Source organism: Tetrao urogallus, assembly GCF_951394365.1.
Source record: "Tetrao urogallus genome assembly, chromosome: 1".
Lineage (NCBI taxonomy): Eukaryota > Metazoa > Chordata > Aves > Galliformes > Phasianidae > Tetrao > Tetrao urogallus.
Window position 1 is genome coordinate 154,450,061 of NC_136813.1, and position 15,204 is coordinate 154,465,264.

General features: G+C 35.8%; 1 protein-coding gene across 1 annotated transcript in view; it reads right to left on the reverse strand.

Moving 5' to 3' along the window:
- Window positions 1–15,204, reverse strand: part of OTOGL (otogelin like) — a gene marked incomplete at both ends in the record, with an annotated part of 90,268 nt that overhangs the window by 25,681 nt on the left and 49,383 nt on the right. The window contains 9 exons of the mRNA XM_079547603.1: window positions 1,028–1,288; window positions 2,184–2,263; window positions 2,971–3,088; window positions 3,692–3,970; window positions 5,345–5,512; window positions 8,693–8,719; window positions 9,201–9,357; window positions 12,092–12,208; window positions 14,467–14,586. Of these exons, the coding sequence (XP_079403729.1) occupies window positions 1,028–1,288; window positions 2,184–2,263; window positions 2,971–3,088; window positions 3,692–3,970; window positions 5,345–5,512; window positions 8,693–8,719; window positions 9,201–9,357; window positions 12,092–12,208; window positions 14,467–14,586 (1,327 nt within the window). The remainder of the gene's footprint in view (window positions 1–1,027; window positions 1,289–2,183; window positions 2,264–2,970; window positions 3,089–3,691; window positions 3,971–5,344; window positions 5,513–8,692; window positions 8,720–9,200; window positions 9,358–12,091; window positions 12,209–14,466; window positions 14,587–15,204) is intronic.

Genomic DNA, 15,204 nt, shown 5'->3' on the forward strand with positions numbered 1-15,204 from the left:
TGAATATTGTAGGACTTACTATTAAAGACATTGAAGAAGTGGAAGGTTCTTTATAAATACACTTTGAGAGAAAAGTGACATCTCCCATAGTTTTGGGAAGTTTCAGGGAGGTTATCAGGGAATGCACTGGTATAGATGTGTTACAGAGGACTAGGAGAAGTGGTTATAGGATTTGAGATGCTACTTGAGTTAAAGATGCAGTAATTATGGACAGAGCAGTAGAAATACTGCCTTTTATTAATGGAGAGGTCTGCTTGAGAACAGTCACTGAAATTTCTACTGAAGATAAAAATAGCTTTGGAGAAAAACTAGAGAACTTCTATTTAGTGGTACCAGAGAAGTTTTGGAAAGGGGTTTAGCTGTTTCAGAATATAAAGTTGTGGTTAATTGAAGAAAACTTGTCTCAAAGCTAGCAAATCTAGTTGTTTTAGAACTTTGATGAGTAATTGAAGTCAATGCAGAAATGGGTGTTGGATGACCTATAAGTTGACCAACACTAGATGCATTTCTAACAGACAAAGTAGATACAGGAGAGGTAGGCGTACTAAGTATCAGCTGTGAATGCAGAAGAAGTATGAGTCTTATGAAGGTATCTCTGCCAGCCATCCAAGCAGGCGAAGACAATTCAGAAAATACTGCTTCTTCCTTAGAATAACTTTCTGAAGGACTCTTACTCCTCACAGTTCCTGCTGGCAGCTCAGAAGTGACAAAAGATGGTTTGGAGGTTAAAGTGTTGAGGTAGAGGGAAGAGTTCCTTGCTGAGTGGTTGATACTTCAAGTGGAAATGGAAATACAACAAGGGAATTGGGTGTTAATAAGATAGAATGTGTTGGAAGAGGAATTCTACTGAGTAAGGTTGTTGAAGCTGCTACTGGAATGGGTGAAGTTGTAGATGCATTAGAATTGACAGTATATGATGTGATGGATGAGGTTTGAAAAGCAGCTGGAAAATTTGTTGAAGATATAAGCTTGGAAAGGACAGAAGGACTTGCAGTGCTGTGAGGTACATCAGAAGTTTCCACTGTACTTGGAAATGAATATGATGAATAGGTGGTATCTTCCAGTGAGTACAAGTCTGTAACAGACTGTGCTGACATGTTCGTTCCTGCTAAAGTTGTGTTTGCCTTCATGGTAATTTTGACTGTCACATCAGTAGCAGATGACTCAGTCCCTGAAGTTACATGTATAGGAGATGTCTTAGGAAATCTCTCTGTGGTAGCAACCGGATGAGAGATGAACAATGAAGGTTTTGTTCCGGCTGCTGATTCCACAGGTTTCACAGGTATGCCTGAAAGGAAAAGGCACATTTAACTGTCTTTTATGGTAATGAAAAATAGCAACATCTATCTTCACATAAGTACCATTTAAAGATTAGTAAATTAGAGCATCATTTTGCTGAAATTAGCAATAGTTTCCGGTTGCCTGATGGCTTTGAGGAAGTCAACTCTCAAGAAGTTTTCTAATTTTGTTTGCAAATGAATAGCATATTTTTATTGTTACCTACAACCTTGAATTTGCAGAATAGTTTTGAAGCAACAAGAGAATTCTATGGAAAATTCATTAAATCTAAAATAGCAAAATATTTGGAATTAAAAAATTAGAGTTTTTATCTTCTTTTATTTCTTTGGAAGGCTGTGTAACTTCATACTAGCAAAACTAAAAATGCAATTAATTCAAACTTGTAAGTTAAAAAGACAGTATTAAAACATAATTGCTATGTAAAAAAAAATACAATACCCCCAAAATAACCAAATGATGTGGTAACTTCACACACCAGAAATTATTAAATAGATGTCCTGAATTTATCAATGGTGGCTCACCAACTGAAAAGTCTGAACTTTTCACCACAGCAGTATTTTTTCCATTTGAAGTCTTCCATACACATATGACATATTAGTTGTTATACAGTCAAATCACAGTTAAGGTGAGTATGACATCATCACAAGTACTGAATTTTATAAAGTATTAGAGAAATGAAATAATTCAACGTTAGCTATGTCTCATTTGGACGTAGCAGATGCATTTTGAATGACTGGAAATTGAGCACGTGTCCCAGACGGCTCTTCTAAAGAAGGATATTCTGTTAAAGCATTTAATTTAAAAGGTAATAGAAAATAAAAGCAAAATATATCTGATTAAAACCTCATTTATAAGATTAGGTCAATAACATAACATATACTTACAGTCTTCTGGGTAAACACATTTAAGTGTGACCTCATCAAGGATCATGTTTTTGGGACAATATGGCAAGCATCCTTCAACCCTTTAAAATATTGTGTAATTAATTCTAGATTCACAGCAGAAATACAAATCAATTTTAAGTTACTTCAGTTTGGTTAAATAAGATATTTGAATGACATCTTTTCTTTTTGTTTGTTTATAAGAATTCTGGTTTCACAGAAGCCAGGAACCCATGAAAACAGGAATCCCTATTACCAGGACTAAGAAACAAGCTAACACCAGTAGTGTGAAATCCTTCAAGTCATGCCAAGAACATCTCTTAGTATAAAGTTCCATCCTCTCACAGGAGAGGGCGGCACTCACCCTTAAAATTGTTCCAGGTTTTTGTCTCATGCATACGAACTCTGGAAAGATTAATTCAGTTACAGCATCATGAGATACTGGTTTCGGACGTGAATATATCATAGCCATTGAAGGGAATAGCCTTCATTTCACTTAATACCATTTCTACTTAGTACTGCCAGAAGTTAATCCCCTAAGCTAAATTCAACCCTTTTTATTCTTGCTCCTACTTATGTCGAAAGATCACATGCAAAAGGAATACATAACACAGAGAGTAAGAGGTTTCCACAATACTTGTAAGAGCTGCTGTTGAAATCTGGATGAGTCAAATAAATGGATATTGCTGCTGCAGTAATTTTTACAAGATTAAATTAATTTTTACAAGATTAATTAAACATACAAGACATAGAATAATGTAGTAGTAATATTGAGCTTAATTTGACTTACGGAGGAAGGAATTTACATGCTGTTCCCTCAGGATCACTACATGTTTTAAAGCAAGGATTAGCACAAGATTCATATCTCCATTCACACATCTTCCTGTAAGGCACAGATGCACTGAGTTCTGAGGAAGAAGGAAAAGGTATTATTTATTGGCTTTGTAAGTCAATAAATTGTAAATGCATAGTCTTCTCTATAATGTATTTTGGTAATTTCAGAAAAATGTAAAAATAGAAAACTAAGAATAGGAATTCTCAGGAACTTTAATAGGTGAGATTTCATTCATTTATGCCATTTGAATACATACTTCAAATTCAAACAAGGTAAAAAACATCAGAACATAAAAGATAAAAAAACTTCTCACTTTTCACAGCATATTTTGTTTAAAAAAAAACAGTGAAACATACTGAATATACTGTTTGTTTCAGAAGCAGTATTTACCTCATTCATTAAACAAAAAAGATATCATGCAGTTCAATAACAAGACCTTAACATGCTTTTTTTGTGACATGCTACATGCATTGTGAAAAAGAATGAGAATATAGTCCAAAGATAAATTAATCTTTGCATATGCAAGAATTAGAAAATTATAATATTTGGAGGTGGAATTCAAGACCAAATTAGAAGAGAAAATTAAAATACTAGTTGCTGTTGTTGGCACAAGAGAAGTGCTCCAAAGGCAAACAGAAGAATCCATACTTATTAATGAGGATTATGCAAAATTTACCTTCAATACTAAAGCTACTCATATGTTTGAATTCTTCTGAATCATCGTACTTTGCCACTTTAATACCAGATGATGTGAGAATGATGAAAAAGCCTTTTTTACTGTGTAGCTCAAAGGCACTGAGCCCTCGACTCCAGAGGCCTTGGTGGTGGAAGAAGGTGGCTCGTCTTTGGAAGGAGGCACTTGCCTGCCATTGCTCCAATCCAACAGTTTCATCAGCATGTACATACAGAAAGTAGTTTGGTCTTTCAGCAGACTCAAGGGAAACAAGGGAGAGAGCTTCCACAAAAGAAAAAGTAAACCATTACTTGTAAGGTTTTCAGAAAAAACGGTCTGAAAGTGAGATTCAATCTATATATTGATTAAGTGGCTCCTTAAAATAGCTGTTTATCAGAAAAAAAAAAAAAAAACCCCACATAACTAAAAAAGAACAGTTTCCTATAACATAAAAATATTAGAAATGCAGAGTCTAAAGGAAACTTCAAATGATCACATAATGCAGAGTTCACCAGAGGGCTAATCAGATAAAAACTACATTCAGCTTACTGCTAGACCTCAGAACAATTCATAATCACTCTCAGTTTTTGGATTTACTCAAATTGGGGCAGTTTTTCCTCAGATTTTGACAAATGTCTGACATTTCAACTATAGCAAAATTTCTTTAGTAAAATTTCTTTTGTAAAAATTTGCTTGAATTCACCTTGATGATTTTTTTACCTGAATATCATATCCAGCAATACATATATCTGCATGCTAAATAGAAGTCTGAACACTCTGTTATCATGATGAAAATGAAGAAAACTCTCTGAGTGTTTAAGAACTTGAAAAAAGTCTGACTTCAGATTTGGTTAGTGCCTTGAATAAATCCAGAAGTACTTTTATTCTGTATAAACACTAATCCTGACCCTCACAGATAAGAAAACTTGTGTACTACACAGATATAATTAATATTTTACTTATAATTCACATTGCTTAGCTAATTTGACAAGTCTGAACTGATATTTCTATATAATATACTTTCTCTTTTAAAAATCATAAAAGATCTAATTTGTATATGGCAAATTGTCCAAAGCATGTGACTACAGTTTCAAGTTTTACTGTGAAAACAGCCCTTCTTTGTGTTGATTTTTGAAGATTTGGAATTTTGTCAACAAATTAAATTTCGTGACTGCAGAAAGCAATGAGGAAATACATAAAACAGAAGATGTATGTAGAAGAAAGAAGATTTAAACATCTGGTTGTACTAACTTTCACATTTTATGGTGCACTGAAAGTCACCAAAAACAAGAATAGACAAGAATTTTATTGGAGACCAAAATATTCCTTGTTTCAAAATTGTTAGATACGTATGCAAAATTTTCCAGTTTCCAGTTATGAAATCTAATTGCATTTTTCTAAAAAAAGAATTCTATCCATTTGCATTTTAAACGTTCTAAAAACAGTTTTTTGAAAAGTCAGCTTTACAGCTGACTGATTTACCATTTTTTTTCTCCAAAGATCAGTATTCCTCCTCAAAAATAGAACATTTCATCCTTAGTTATGCCAATAACTAAAAATATCCATACAATTTTAGTTCTAGAAGATGCAGCAACAATCATTCAGATGGTTTGAAAAATATGGGCAGACATTCACATAAACATTGAGAACACTTACATAAATCTTTATCTTTGAAAAGACCTGGAGTTATCATGAAACTGAAAAATACATTTCCATACACTGCATTTCTAGGCAGGGGAAATATTCGTCTAGTGGAAATATTAGCTCCTATAATTGTATCATTTTCTCCAGAACTTGCCAAAATATATGGTCCTTCACCAAGACCTAAGAGAAGAAGAATCAAACAGAAAAACAAACAATTCTACTTGCACAGCATACAACACTTGAGCCTTAGCTGACAAAATATTGCTTTACACATTCACCTTACCTGGAATCAAATACATTTTGAACTGCAACTCAGTGCCTCAAGGTGTTCTGTTGAAGTTGGCCTGTATTTATGTATTTGAGGCACTCCCTTCCTCTTTGCTTGATTTCCAGAACACAACAGATACAAAGTCCACATTAAAAAGATATGGCTAGTTATCCTCACAAAATAACTTGAACAAAAAAGCAACCTGAACTGCTATTGTATAGTATTTAGTTTTCCACATGTCCTTACTTCTATACTTCGGAAGATCAGCACTGCAGCTTTAATATTATTACCCAAGACACCAAAGGTATTCTAAGCTCTACAAAGCTATCAAAAAAAGAAGAAAAAAAGAAGAAAAAAAAAAGAAAAAAAAAGAAAGATTAAAGAAACGTTTTAAATTACAAGACTGTAATTGAACTTTTGGCAGCAATCTTGTTCAAGGAGTTTCCTACTTCATCCCCTCCCACGAAACACTTGCTTCTGTTCCTCTGCTGCCCCATTTATTATGACATCCTAAGTGCTTCGGCAGTAAACTGATCTTACTGAAAAATAACCAGCTAAATTTTCCAGTCTGGTTCAGCACACAGTCCTCCAAAAGTTTATGCCGATACAGCAGTGACAACTTCAGCCAGTACTGCTGCCAGAATGCTGGTGGCCTAATCATGCCCTAGACATCCTATAAAAAATTCTAAAGGTATTTTTGCTGGACTGGAAAGGGCCCACAGGGTTACATCCAGATATAACAGCATCAGTCCTTGTCACTGTAGTCCAGTAAAAGAACCAAGAGCAGCATACTTCTAAAATCTTGCCTTGAGTAATAAACAAGAGTTGTAATTTTTGTGAAAGCTTTTAATCCTTTAATCCTAGTGGGAATAAAAAAAAAATGAATCGCCTGCATAGCGTAGCACAGCTCTCTCCAGTATGACTTTCAAGAGGGAAGGACGTCTCATAATAATGAGATTTGGCTCCACTAGAACTTAAACACCACTTTCTGAAGAACACTGCAAGAAAATAAATACTGCTTCTATACTGAAATTATGCCGGAGCTCACATGCTTAGGAAGTTCACAAGTTTGTCACAAAGTGACCCCTTCTATAGAAGTGACAAGTCAATTACAGTCTCTTCATCCTTAATCACTGGATGTTTACCCTCACATATTAACAGATTTTTTCCCTGTAGCTTCAGCAAAAGCAGCAACGAGCCATAACAGGGAAAGTTTCCATGAAGATTCAACAGTTTGGCACCATACAAGACAAAAAAAAAAAAAAAATCAGAGGAGCCATCCTACACTCCAGAAGGTCAACAAGATTACTGAACACAGTGGGGCCACTGACCTCCATCCATCAAAAGTTTACGAAATCAGTTAAAACCATAAATATCAAGTCAAAGAAACATCCCAGTGGTTAAATCTTCATTGAACCAGAGCAATCTCTTTTATATGTCAATGCAAGAAGGAAAATCAAATGAAAGCAAGTCAGTTCAGAATGAAAACCTGTAACATAATTGCATAATGTGACAAATGTTTTCTTTCTAAAAATAATATCAGATTACTTATTATCATAAAGATTAATGTTAACTCAGTATTACCAGAGATTCAGTATGTCTACACAATTCCTTCTTGAGAGGAGACTTAAGTTTTGTAACAAAGGCAACTAGTTCAGTGACGTGAAAATGTTAATATAAGATGTACAATGAGTTAACATTGGAGTCCCTTATTATGAGATTGCCTGTTTTTATTTAAATGGGGCAACGCCCAAGCAATACATGGGATATTGTACAGAAAATAAACATTTTTAGATATGCATAGCAGAACAGAATGGAAATGGTTTTATTATTGGAAATCATTTAACACAGATATATGTGACAAGATGTTTTGAATAACCTTGACCTCTTGTTTTTATTTTTGAAAGAGTCTTAACAAAAGGAAAATAGAACATATGAGTATTATAATCGATTACCAACTAATTTATTATTAACATATATTCACAAAACCGAAACAATTAAAAGTAATAATGGGTTTCCCAAATCATCAAACAGATTGTTCATGTTTTGACATCTCATATGCAATATCTAGTTTTCAAATGTTTTATCATGTCCTAACAGATATTGTAGTACTGCATCAGCAAACACAGGCAATGGAAAAGAGTATTTTTGTGCAGACTCAATCTGTGGAACTCAAGAATGCAAGAGATGTGTTCATACACACTTACCTTCAGAGATATTTTACAGCCTCTGACTAAGCAGAAGAGAAGACTTTTATTACAAATGGGAGGTTATGTCACAAAAATAGTCAGTATAGTGACATAATGATATTAAAAAGGAAATGAACATGTGGTGAATATTTGTCACCTCTCCTTTCTAATTTGATCTGAAGGTCCAGTGAGACCAAACGATGGTGACTATGCAATCCTACCATAAGGAATGGAAGTCTAGAAATGAGATTATATCCAACACTGCTGGAGCTTACAGAGGCTTTTCTCAGCACAAGCTACAAGGAGGGTTACTTTCTGTGTGCATCATATCATGTTTCCTCTGAGATGCCAGATGCATGGTTTTACTTACAAGAAAGATGCTTGTTTCCATACTCCCCCTGTCTCTGGACATAGAGCAGAAAGATCCATGGAAACTTGCTTTGCTTAACATGCTGAGCACACTGAACTCACATATCCAAATCAGGAATACAAAAAATTCTTTCTAACCAGCAAAGAGAGATACTACCACAGCATATTTTTTTACCTTTAGCCAGAATGAAGCAATATAAGAAAATTATCTCTTGGGTTTCTGTTTTTAAAAGAGAAACAAAATATTTTGGGGAAAGATAAATATTTCAGAACAGCATAGCATAGAAGAAAGATGATAGAAAGTATGCCAAAGATACCTTCCATACTCTAGAACGGCAACTGTGGGAAATTATTTTTTTTTAAGTGAATGGTGTGCAACTAAATGCTTTATAAATACAGATTTGTTGTTGGAATCAGGGAGTACAGATTCATTTCTAGCACATAACTAGGTAGCATGCTAGCAAACAGAGTTAAATGTATTCAGCAATAATAAATACTTGGAGGAATGAAAGAGTAATGTTAAGCACTACATACCTTGATTATAATATTCACAGTCATAAGCTAAAAGAAAAAGGAAACAAGATGTTGTTACTATAAAGTAAAACAGATCACTCTTATCTGCATCCTAAAACTGTAAAATTCACTTTCATGTTCTGTAACATATTCCAGCCAGTGACTTTATTTCCTCTGGCTTTTATTCAGGGACAAACAGCTGTATTTAAAATAGATGTGCCCGGACATCAAACCTAATTGATAGACAGCACTAATTATTCTGTATTCAAGAACTCTTCCCACCCTCAGTGAAAAGCAGAGTGGACTGAATCTCTTTGCACACAAATTCTGGAACCCCTCCACAGAGAGAAGTAGAACAGTAAATGTAAGGTATTCAGCAGCTAACACATACATTGCTTGAAAAAAAAAGGCAAAGAAGGACATTTATTAACCATCTGCTTGTGTCATGCTTGTATTTTTGTGAAGGGAAAGGCCATATATACCCACTTCTCTGGGTGGTCTGTGGTGTGAGGCCATCCCAGGTACATACCACAGAGCGAAGGAGATCGCCAATGAATCACTGCTCCATGCTGGCAGCACTTGTGGGCATAAGCTGCAATACTGGTACACAAACACTCACAGTCCCCACCAAGATTGCAGTTACACGTATCTGTATGACAGTTCTTGACAAAAGAAGTCACATCAATCTGGAAAAGAGAAGGTGGGAAGGGGCAGGTGACTTGATTACATGAGTTGTACAAATTTATGTTGCACCATTTTCAGCAGGAAGGTGCAAGGAAGGATCGACTGAAAGAATTTAACACAAAAATATGGCATTTTCTAAGATTTTGGTATAATCCTTTACAAATGGTATACTGCAAATAACCAGTTTGTACCTATGTTACAGACAAAAGAAAAAATTTAATCAATGGCTTTTAACAAGTATGACTGTTCATACTCTCTCCACACTCTTGCTGTTAGTTGATTCTGAAGAGCACAAAGAAAGTGACAGTTCTGCGTTTTCATAATGCAAATGCTGCCACCTATAGTCATCGTGTTAGCTCTGCATGAAGAACAATAAAAACAGAGTTACAGAGCTGTAACTCTGATTACCAAGTACTTAAAGTAGAAATTTGAGCGGGGCCTTGGCCAGGGCAAGCAAGCTTGAGCACACATCTGACATTTTACAACATATTCAACCTTCAAATCTTCATTAGCTGAGGCACTCACTTCCCCACTCTAAAATCTTCCAAATTAAAACTGTGATACTGATACTGTACTTCTCGGTTTTAAGAGGTCTTTTTTTGTAATGTTGAGCAAGATCTCCTAAGAAAAAACTGTTCTCATTCAACACATTGATTCTTTAAAACAATGTTTCTCTTCAGTTTGGATTCATTTATAGACTCCAATCTGTCTCAGCTGTAGAGCATTCCAATGACACTCAGATTACACAAACACCGTCACAGCAACAAGGCAGCACTGAAACAGCTTCTCAGCTGGCAGTTGCTGGATGCTGACAGAGATAAGATGACTGTTATTCTGCCTTTAGTGCTTAGAGAGTGATGCCATTTTACTTTCATTCTTTTTTCTAATTTTGGAAATAGAGATACTACTGGAGTGGGGGCATGAGCCGTTGAAAATGGCTATAGCACCTTAGCAGAAATTACCAAACAGCACAGTAGCTTCAGATTTCATCCTCTCTTTCATCTGCATCATCTTTTTGTGACAAGCAGGAAGGCTCAGATTGAAGTTCCTTTTGAGTTTAAGAGTTATGGATTTTTCTTTCCACTCTTCAGCTGCTGAATTCAGTGCTCAGCTGAGTACTGCAATCCATAAGTCCCTTCCAGCCAGAGATGCAAAATTTTGTATCCCTTAAAATTGGATTTTCCAGCCTGGGCTGAATCTGAGGCTGTGTCCCAGAGCAGGAACTTGTCTCTATGCGCAGCAGCATCCTACACCACCCACACTGCAGGAGAGACTCTGCAAGGCAGCTGCTCTAAGCACTGTGAGACCTATCCCTTCACCTTCTATTCCTCCTAGCCTCCCAGAATCCAGCTGTGCTTATTTTATTGCTTTATTGTGTTTCATGGTGGCTTTTCTTTTTTCCCTTGGTACCTGCCTGTGCAAGGAGTAGCCAGGTAGGTATCTTTGATAGGAAGTCATGGCACCTTCCTTTAATAAGAGCAGTTTTTCACACATTCATGAGTAGGTTGTAAAAATACCTGGAAGATGTTTGCTTTACAAGCTGTCTCAAGATGGATATGTGTATATGAAAATACCTGACAATGAATTAAAAGTCATGTTTTGCGCCTGACATGAATTTCTTGTTATTAATGTGCTAAATTCTTAGCATAATACCTGAAAATTTTAATCACAACATAGGTAAGATAAAGAATGGAATGGAAAACATCTGTCTTTAAGACTTATTGTAATATAGCTTCTTAAAAACTCTCAAAAGTCCATTTTTATTTATTACTTTCCACTTTGAAAATACACTCATCACTGTGTTCTCAGGCACACGTTCAAAAAATTCTTTACATAGTAACCAAAGTCAACATCAATAAATCTCCTGGGTTAAGCTACTGCAACCTCCTCTTCAGACAAATTCCTGACCATGTTAACATCAAACTCCAGTCCTGAAAGTCAGGAGATTCAGCTGCAACATCTACTAATCACATTTAGTCACAAAAAAAAAAAAAAAAAAAAAAAAAAAGAGTGAAGCAAAACATCATAGTGGTTCTTGCTTGCACAGGTGTTAAGAAGCACCTCTGAATACCTTTGGGAAGCTCAAATCAGAAAGAGACATAGATACACGGAGAATATATTGCACTGGTAAAGGGTGGACTACAAAGGAATAAAAGATTCCCACACAACTTACTGTTGTCCCTGTCCTGTCTAGACTGAGTTTGTGGACAGTCTTGTAACTCAAGTCCCACACTCAGTCAGGTAAGGAGTAGAGACACCACACAGCAGAGCTTTGATACAAAGCAATTAAGTTGTTGACCTTTTAAAAACACTGATAGCTTTGAAGCTGAAATCTCACTTTCCTATATTTCTTTCTATATTTTGCAGGACAGTCAACTAAATAAAACCATTTTAGATAAGATGGAAACACATCACATGAATGCCTACTTTAAAAATCCACAAAAACCTTAAAATTCAACTTACCTATATAAATCAAAGATACGAATAATACCAAAAGAGAACAGAAGTCTGATTTTCCTGTCTACTAACTCATAACTTCCAGTTACCACTATAATGTTTAGGCTCCACTTCTGAAAGGAACAAGGAGCTCTACACAAACATAGCCCACACACATAGCTGCAAGGCTCTTCTTACTGTTCTCCATGGAACTCAGAGAGGAACGGCAAGAGGAAATTAATTGTTGGAATTTTAATATTTCCTACATGAGAGCAAAACTGGTTTATTTAATAAACTTACCACATTGCGACAAGGTGCGAAGACATCACTGTACAAAATAGAGCATTCCTTTTTGGCATAAGGGAACTTGTTTTGATGTACCTCGCATGGTTTTAGTGTTTCATTTGGGCTCTTGCACTCAAAAGCAAACAAAAACACCACAGTCATTTCATAAAAAGATGTATTTGCACAGACTCCGCTATACTATGTACATAATATAACTCAATACTTATGTAGTCCAAAAACTAAAATAATGTTTATATTCTATTTTCTTTATCTTCTGCTTTCCCTGATCTGTTTTTATAATTGAAAACATTTGCACAAAACAGAATCTTTGTGTTTTGTTCTGAAGTACTAAAGTGTTCCTTCTGTCTGTTCAGCACATTAAGACAAAATGTTTTCTTTGTGACACATTATAATCATTACCAGAGCAACCAACTGTAACATCACAAACAAATACATGGTCCAAATACATCCCTGGTGGTTTTGTACTGACTTTAAATGGAGGCACACTACAGATGACTGTAGCCCTGTAAGTTCAAATAAAGCAGTGGTAGGACTCATAAAAAACGAGTCAAAGTTCATCATGATAACTCAAAAGTGGCTGAGATATAATTCCCTCTCTTTAAGTCTCTCTTCAAGAAGAAAAACAAGTGAACAGAAAAATAAAAGCAAATGGCACTTAGCTCTAAGAACATGAGTTCAACTGAAAGCATACTCTCTTGCTACAACAGAGGAGCTCAGGAGACAGCAGTGACAGACCCACTCACAGTATTGGGGTACTCTGATGATGCTGTGTGGGGATGTGCTCCTGACAACAAGAAACGCTGCAATCATCCCACTTCTCACTGTGCCAATGCTAGCACATTTCCCAGCAGCAGAATTGGGTTCTAGGCCTCCAGCTACCAATTATGCTTTTCCAGTGTTTATAATGCAAAAAAGATGACCAGGATACATCTCTTCAAGGGCCAGAGGTCCTATCTGTAAAGTGCCCTAACATCTTTTTATGGTTTAAGACTATAGAAGCCACTGACCTGAAAAATTAAAACAATATATTGTGGGATTAAAAGCAAAAAGAGAACTTCAAGATTTTCATGGAATAAAATCAAAGGCATTCCTGTTATACTTGGTTCTACAAGTATGCTTTTTAAGCGGAAGAGTATGAACAGAGCTCGTCTCTGGGACCCTTCCTCAAACCCTGTCAACAGAGACAACAGTTCCAGTGCTTCATTAAGTGACAGGAGACCACAAACTCCTTCTGTCCCTTTGAAGCCAAACCCAGTCCTCCTACGATCCTACAGAGAATTCAAGAGAGTATTGCTTTTGTTCTCTTTTGTTGATACTATTACACTTCATATAAAGTATTTATGCACTTTATGTACCACCTTCTAGATGAGCGGCAGAACCACAAACATATTTCCCTTACTTGCTCACAAAACTTAAACATTTTATGAAGTGTAGAACAGATCCAAAAGGGGAGATTGAGGGAGATAAACCTCAAAGGCTTTCTTCCAAAGCGGAATTGATATCATATTCTTTCATGAGGTGAGATATTGGTTCAATTTCCTGCTCTGAGTAAGGGAGAGAACAGATTAAAAACTGGGTCTTGCAGAGATCCTGATGGAATGTTTTGCAAACACTGATTTATCAGCAAGCTCACAAGGCTATAAGATCTTTCTCCTTCTTAACACATATGAATAAAATAATTCTTGTGTATTACAAAACCCAGTTGCAGTAATCCACACTACAGCCTCCTCCCTTCTCTGAAATCTACTTTCCACTATGGATTGTGCCTGATGCTTTTTCAAGCTAAGTTTTATAACTTCCTCAGCTTATCTCCTCCAGACTGATGAATTTTAACTGTGTGCTGCGCAGAAAATCCCTCGTGCTTGTACGTAAGCAGGCAGCATCAGGGGGCTGACGACCACCTGTTTCTCTTCAGTGTTCAGATCCTGTTTACTTTCCATATCCCTACGCTTCCAACATCAGAAAAATGATAAGTGTTTTTAAAGCTGGACTGATTCTAAATTTTGAAAGCAAACTGAATTTGGGGTGGTTGAGCATGGAGCCAAGGGTTGGACTTGGTGATTCTCATGGGCTCCTTCTAACTGAGGATATTCTACGATTCTATGAAATCTGTAGAAAATTGAAATCCAGACAGCTATAATAAATATTTTATTTAGGGATCAGTGTATTTTTACATGAAAATCTTGGATGGTTTCATTTAAATTCAGTATATGTTTGTTACAGTATAAGACTCTACAGACATAAAAGTTCAAATATGTATCATGACTCTGAATTTAGAAAATCCCTGTTTCATACACTCATACTGTATTCATTTATGAATTAAAATTAGCAACTTTTTATTCTAAATTTTTACTGGACATGGGGCTTACCTGTCCTAACACCCAGCTGTCTCCAAATACCTGTGCATTCCTCACCTCCATGTTGTTTGAAGTAGTCAGGTCGTTTGAAGTGTATTTGTCAAAATTTCCACACAAACCTGCCAATTTACCCTAAATAAGAAAAAGGATGTATTTTTTACATATCCTAATAGTCAATAATAATCAGTTTGGATTATAATATTCTTAAGATGAAAAAGGTGAGTGCAACTGACTTACACTTGGAAAATATCTGACATTCTGCTATACTTACAGTAACCAATTACAAATCACTTTTAATTGTTATTTGTTTGCCTTTTTTCTTCTACTTCCTGAAAGCTTAGTACTGTATCCAATCTGGAATTCAAAAGTTCAGGTGAATTACCTTGTAATTGTGAAGCTTGGCTAGTTGTTGTGATTGAAACTTGCTGCCTCTTTTTTAGATCACAATAGCAAGAACATTCATAACAGCAGCAGTTATGAAAGAGACAGTTGTAATACTCCTGTGTTGGAGCAAGTGTGCTGCTGATGAAAAAAATATACATGCATACATACACACATAGATACATAAACAAAATGATATACATACAGTAAAATACAGAGTTGGTTTTTGGGGGTTCTGTGGCTCAGCCTAATGAGTTGTTTCTATAAGGACTGCTGCAGACTGTATCTTGCTAACCTAGAGCCTACAGAAAAAGCAGCTACAGAAAGTAGAAAGAGACTGAGGTACCTGTGCCCACATATACAACTTTT